We start from the raw sequence: 7,486 nt of genomic DNA on the forward strand, positions 1-7,486 counted from the left end.
GCTTTGGGGTCAGTTTAAATAGCGGGGCAGGGTAATAATTTGTACAGTCAGCCAGAATCAGCATGGTCATGTAAGGCATGGACTAATATTGTGGGAGACTTCTACTCTGGTTGGCGTAAGTTTTTACATTTATTGTTTCATGTTGAATTGTATTTTAGAGGATAGAATTTTGAGTTATGTATTTTTTTCAAACGTAATTATATACACATATTGATGGTAATAGCGTAAAGCCACTGTAACAAATAACCACAACATGATCAAAGTATAAACAGTTCAACTCAGTAATATGTAAATCGGAGTATTGGTGCATGGCTGTATGTATTGTGAGGTAGTGACACATACCTCAGTGACTGTAATTGCGTATATTACATTGTAGTGTCCCGGAACTGGCCGGTTAACCTTAGAGTGCGTAGGAGGGAAGAAGTATACCTCCGATATTACGTAGGAGGAAGTAACAACCTCCAACATCACGTAAGGAGAGAAGTTCTCCGACCCAACGTAAGGAGAGAAGTATCTTCGTCTCCGTGGCACATCGTAGGATGAACACAGCCGTGGCATCCATGTAAAGAGGCACCCCTAACTCCGTGGGGACAACATCGCCTGGGTGGAAAGATCACCATTCGTTATTACGAGGAAGAATTCTCGTATGAACTGCTCAATAACATCAGAGATTCTAAAGTTCTGTATAGAACTGTTGTGACAGTGACAGTGGAGTGGCTTTGTATCTTTTGGTTGTTGTTTTTTGTGGTTGTGTGTTGTTGTTGTATATATATACACACACAAAGTTTTACTGTGTATTAGTTGTGTTATTCTTAGAACATCTGTATTAGTGTTAGTATTTTTAGAAGTAGACTATTAGTATTAGGATAGGGTATCGTGATAGTTGTATTGTTAGTAGGAGATAGTTGTATTAGTAGTAGTAGACATTTGTACTGTTAGTATTAAGATATTAGTATTAGTAGTAGGTGGTAGTATTGTTATTGGTAGGAGAAGCTAGTTTAGTTAGTTGTGTTAGTTAATTTGGTATTAGTTTGAATTTAGATATTGTTATTGGGATTTAAAATTAATTTAAGGGAGGGAATAAATCTGTATTACAACTTCATTTGTGTTTGTGGTTGATTCAATACGTGACATTTTGGTGGCAGCGGTGGGATATTTAATTATTGTCACTATTGAATTAACTCAGACCATCATTCTATGAGAGATTAGGAGTTACTTCCTTGATGGTTTATCCTTGTAGTATTTGTTTGGCCAGAGGTGTGATAGGACCTCCGGCACCACTTCTACATCCTTGAGTGTTCGAGTTAGAATCAAGGTTGGTAGGGTGTATTTCATTTATTGGTCAGATTAGGCTATTGGTTGGAATTTTATATTTTTGGGTTCCATTCTATGCATGAATGTACTTTTGTATAGTCTAAGTTCCTATTGGTAGCATTCATTATTCACAGTTGTCCAAGACTAAGCCTGCTGGGTTTAACTGTACTTGTACTTCATACTATCACCATATAGCTAGATATGGATCTTGAAAAGATTATCAAATTGGGTCAGAGTTTAGGGTATGAGCAAAATGATTTGAGGACGTTTGTAAAAGAACAAACTGAGTTAGAGAGAGAGAAAGAGAAGGAAAAGTTAGAAAGAGAGGAAAGAGCAAGGGAGCGGGAAATCAAGAAATTAGAATTGGAGGAGAGAAAGGAGAGAGAAAAGTTAGAATGGGAGAAAGAAAAAATAGAATTGGAGGAGAGAAAAGAGAGAGAAAAGTTAGAATGGGAGAAAGAAAAATTAAGAGTGCAATCAGAGGAGAGAATAGAATTAGCCAAGTTAGAAAAGAGTTATGCTGGAAATTATGAAGGACAGGTAGGAGAGAAACAATCAGGTGCTGCACCTAAGATGCCTAAGATGCCTCCGTTTGAAGACCGCAATGACAACATTGATGCATATCTTCAACGGTTTGAACGGGTAGCTGTAGCACAAGGTTGGAAGCCTTGTCATTGGGCAGCATATCTTTGTACGCTACTAAAAGGTAAGGCTTTGGAAGTATACTCCAGATTAAGTGTAGATGACGCAGAAGATTATACTGCTGTTAAGACTGCATTGCTAAAACGCTATGAAATGACAGAGGATGGATTTCATCAGAAATTTAGAACTGCTAAAACTGATACAGGTGAGATATTCACACAGTTTGTAGTTAGAATTGAGAACTATTTCAACAGATGGATTGAGCTTAGTGGTACTCAAAAGACTTTTGAAGGTGTGAAAGATTTATTGTTGCGTGAACAGATTTTAAATGTAACTGGAAGGGATCTTAGTATATTCTTGAAAGAGAGAAAACCAAAAGATGCTATGGAAATGGCCAGACTAGCAGAACAATTTATAGAAGCCAGAGGTACAGGTCCTGTTAGATATGGTAAGCAAGGTAGTTTTGGTCAACATGACAAAACAGAGGTCCGAGGTAAACCAGGAGAGAACAAGGCGCCAGGTGGTACAAAACCCAAACCATTTATTCCTATTAAAGAAAGGACATGTTACAACTGTAGTCAAATTGGACATTTGGCAGCACAGTGTAAGAAACCCAAATATAACGTGGCAAGTATCCAAGTAAGTGAATACACCAGTAACGTGTCTGCAGTCCTTCCAGATGGTATAGATGTTGAGGCAAGAATACCTGAAGTTGTAGATGGTGATGCCACAACTTCAGAGAGGGTGAGTGAACCAGATGTAGCCTCAGGAAGCATGTTTACTACAGACCACAACATGCCTATTCACAAGGGAAAGGTAAATGGCAAGCCAGTGGATGTCCTGAGAGACAGTGGCTGTACTGGCGTAATAGTGAGGAGGTCAAAGGTAGAGGATGAATGTTTGTCCTCAGAAACACAATCTTGTAAGTTGGCTGATAGTAGGGTGCTAATACTTCCCGTAGCATGGATTACCGTGGACACACCCTTTTATACTGGAAAGGTAAGAGCTGCATGTATGGACACACCACTCTGTGACCTGATATTAGGCAATATTCCAGGAGTGAGAGAACCAAGCGATCCAGATCAGACGTGGGATAAGGATGATATCCAGATGGTAAGTGCTGTGGAAACAAGAGGCCAAAGAAGAGTAAGACAAGAAGGCATGAAACCACTGAAGGCACTGAAACCTGTGGGGCTGACATTGAGTCGAGGTGAGTTCATTACCCAGCAACAACAGGATTCCAGTTTGGACAAAGTCAGGAAATTAGTGGAGGAAGGGAAAATTAGGGAGACCAGGCATAGTACTTCCTCTTACTATATTGAGAATGATATGCTCTATAGGAAGCATACCTTCACCAAGTTTGACAAGGGTAAGCAAGTTGTACAGGCAGTTGTACCAGTCGGGCTGCGTACCCAAGTGATGAAAGTAAGCCATGAAGCATTGATGGGAGGGCACCTTGGAATCAAAAAGACTTTAGATCGGGTTATGTCTCAGTTTTATTGGCCAGGAATAATGGGTGATGTTAGAAGACATGTGCTGTCCTGTGATATTTGTCAACGCACAACCCCCAAGGGCAAGGTAAGAAGAATACCACTAGGACAAATGCCATTAATCGAAGTACCATTTGAGAGAATAGCCGTTGACCTGATAGGCCCGTTGTATCCTGTCACTGACAAAGGTAATAGGTATCTTTTGACGGTAGTTGACTATGCTACCAGATACCCAGAGGCAGTACCTTTGCCAAGGATTGAAACTGAGTATGTTGCTGAAGCTCTTTTCGAAATATTCAGTAGAGTAGGTATCCCCAAGGAGATCTTGACGGACATGGGAGCCCAGTTCACTTCAGGTGTAATGAAGGAGGTAAGTAGATTATTATCCTTGCATCAGCTAACTACTACCCCATATCATCCAATGTGTAATGGCCTTGTGGAAAAATTCAACGGTACTCTGAAGACAATGTTGAAACGAATGTGTGCAGAACGGCCATATGACTGGGACAGGTATGTAGCTGCTTTGTTATTTGCATACCGAGAAGTACCTCAAGAGAGTTTGGGATTTGCTCCCTTTGAACTACTGTACGGGCGTACAGTTAGAGGGCCAGTGCAGATTCTCAGAGAAATCTGGACTAAAGACATACAAAATCCTGAGGTAAGAACTACTTATGAGTATGTGTTAGATTTGCAAAACCGACTGGAAGATACTATTCATATAGCACAACAAGAACTAAAAAAAAAATCAGGTAAGTACAAAAAGTTCTTTGATGCAAAATCACAAGCACAGAAAATGAAAGTAGGTGACAAAGTGTTACTTCTGTTACCTACCGATTCCAACAAACTCCTACTCCAGTGGAAAGGACCATATGAAATCTTGGAGGCCTTTGGTATTGGCAATTACAGAATACAGGTAGGTAATAAGACTAAAACCTATCATGCAAACCTACTGAAAAAGTACATTGACCGAGAGGAGATCAAGGACACAACTGTATGTGACGTCAGCATAGCTCACCTGATGTATGCTAGTGCCGGGCTGGTAGATGTCAAAGCGGAAGAGGTAAGTATGCTAGACATAGTTTCACCTGCGCTAGTTTCAAAAGAAACATATCAGGATGTAGACATTTCCAAGAACCTGACAGAAGAACAACAAATTGAGGTGAGAGAGCTCGTAAGTGAATTCAGGGATGTGCTGAGTGATTTACCAGGGAAGGTAGACTGTATGCAGTATAAGATCAAGTTGACATGCAATGAGCCTATAAGATCCAAACCATATCCGCTTCCACATCACATGAGGGACGTTGTCGCCAAAGAGATACAATCAATGTTAGATATGGGGGTGATAGAACCCTCTCACTCACCATATGCTTCCCCCATTGTACTTGTGAAGAAGGCTGATGAGACTTACAGATTTTGTACCGATTTTCGCAAGTTGAATCAAGTAACGGTCTTTGATGCAGAACCAATTCCATTAGCCGATTCCGTATTTGCAAGGCTTCGACACTGTAAGTACCTAACCAAAATTGATGTGAGCAAGGCATATTGGCAGATCCCAATGGAAGAGAGTAGCAAAGAACTGACGGCTTTTATAACCCCTGATGGGTTATACCAATGGAAGGTGATGCCATTTGGAGTTGTCAACGCACCAGCAGTATTTTCCCGACTCATGAGGCAAGTATTACATAGCATACCTAACACTGACAACTACATAGACGACATCATAGAAGGAACAGAGGAATGGTCACCTCATGTGGTAAGTCTGAGAGACATATTTACAAGGTTAAGGCAATTTCATCTTACAGCTCGACCATCAAAGGTAAAAATAGGATACAAACAGTTGGAGTTTTTGGGACACAGGGTTGGGAGTGGCCTAATTCAGCCGGAGGGTAAGAATGTGGAGAAAATCCTAAATGTTGAACGACCACAAACTAAGAAACAGGTCAGAGCTTTGCTAGGATTAACTGGGTACTACCGGAAATTCATCCCAAATTATGCAGCCATAGCAGTGCCTCTGACTGATCTTACCAAGAAGGGCAAATCAAACAAGGTAGTATGGACAGAGAGTCAAGAGTTAGCTTTCACGACGTTGAAAACACACATGTCAAGTTTTCCAATCTTGAAACTGCCAGACTTGGAGAAAACATTCCTAGTAAGAAGTGATGCTTCTGACGTCGGAATCGGAGCTGTTCTTTTACAAGAACAGGAAGGTGAGCGGTTTCCAATAATGTACGTGAGTCGAAAGTTGGCAGAACGTGAGAGGGCGTACTCTACCATAGAAAAGGAGTGTTTGGCAATAGTATGGGCAATACAGAAGTTAGAAAGATATTTGTATGGGCGGGAGTTCATTCTTGAAACGGACCATCAACCCTTAGTATGGATGACCAAAGCCAAGTTGACCAATGGACGAGTGATGAGGTGGGCTCTAACTTTACAAACTGTATGTCTTGATGATTAGAGAGTGGTGAATAATAAACTGACAACTTTCATGTCTAGATGGTAATATTATGACAATAATAAAACACATCCGAAGGCATTTTTGTCACTGATGCGTCAAATTTGGAAATTATTATCGTATTATACATTTATATACCGCAGGTATTCGGGTACTAGTATCTTCTCAATTGCGATTTTATTTGTTCCCCGACCAGTGGATCCGTTTGCATACCAGTTATCTTCTCAACTCCATGAGGAGTATTCAACCCAAGCAGGGTGACACCACACGTTTTGACACTTATGTTTTGGGTGTATGTAGGTATCCGTGTTTCCGCCATCTGGCCATCTACCATCGGACGAGTGGGTTCTTTTGAGTGCATACGGTGTATAGAAGTAGTGTCAACACTATAAGGACCTGTAAAACTTGTTGGTCCCAAGGCTGAATAAATACCAGGTAACTAGCGGGATACGATCTCACCACCTGGCGCTTTTGACCGTTTTATATCATTTTGAAAGCCATACTGATGCTTGAATGTTGTAACCTTGATCAAACAACTTTTCAGCAAGAGTTGTATGACCCTCTTACTTGACCCTCATGGTGCCTGGCCGTCAGCTGGATTTGTATGCCGCTGTCCCGCACTGTGATGACGTCTAGGATTAATACAAAGTGTATTACAACGTTCTTATTTCTGCACACAGTGTAAACAAATTGTCTAACATTCAGCCAGAGTTGATGGTCTCTCCAACAGTCATGACAGTATCTACATTCAGCAAATCCAAAACGTGTTGACTGCCTCGCCCTGGATGAAAGTACCGGTATTCTTAGTTTGCTACTTTTTTATGTTAATTGTAACATTGAGGCAAGTAAAGTCGAGCAAGCACCCTTGTTTGAAATCTAGATCTCGAATAATTCATATCATTGTAGAAAGTACATATCCTAACCTGGACATATGACATTTAGTCAAAGTATACATTCACTGAAAATATCCGTGAGTTTAATTTACCGATAAAAATTTGAAATTGTTTAGGGTTTTTTGTTTCTTTTTTTTATATGTAAAAATAAGATTAGTTCATACGCAAACTGTTTCAAAGATTATGTGATGATACGAATGACATCATGGATAATATATCTTAATGAAAGCCCATTTACGTCCATGTAGGTTCAAGTGTCAGAGGGGCGGTCGTGTAGCCTAGTGGTTAAAGCGTTCGCTTGTCACGCGGAATACCCGGGTTCGATTCCCCATTCCCCATTACAATATGTCAAGCCCCTTTTCTGCCCCCCATCCCCCCCCCAAACCCCACCCCACCGTGATAGTGCGGGAATATTGCTAAAACCATACTCACTCACTCCAGTCTTCTTCCATCTGTAATTGTGTTACTTGTTAGACACACACAAGCTTTCTATCTGTGTTCACTTTGTATTTGTATTTGATGTAATATGTACAAACATATCATTTAAATAATGTCTATATCGATGACGTCACATCCTTCATTTCAATATGTAATATATGTTGTATGGGAGCGGTGTTAACATAAGCTGTAAAGCTTGTTCACCAATCCTAACTCATTCCAATGAATAAAAATATGTTTAAACCATTTGTAATTGT

General features: G+C 40.3%; 1 protein-coding gene across 1 annotated transcript; it reads left to right on the plus strand.

Annotated features, from left to right (window-relative positions):
• Window positions 1-1,515: 1,515 nt before the first annotated feature.
• LOC139444418 (uncharacterized) lies at window positions 1,516-5,901 on the plus strand. The gene has a single exon (XM_071225393.1). It carries the CDS (start codon window positions 1,516-1,518, stop codon window positions 5,899-5,901), a length of 4,386 nt encoding a protein of 1,461 aa, XP_071081494.1.
• Window positions 5,902-7,486: the final 1,585 nt, after the last annotated feature.

Source organism: Haliotis cracherodii, unplaced genomic scaffold (genome assembly GCF_022045235.1).
Source record: "Haliotis cracherodii isolate W230 unplaced genomic scaffold, xgHalCrac1.p SCAF_10, whole genome shotgun sequence".
Classification (NCBI taxonomy): domain Eukaryota; kingdom Metazoa; phylum Mollusca; class Gastropoda; order Lepetellida; family Haliotidae; genus Haliotis; species Haliotis cracherodii.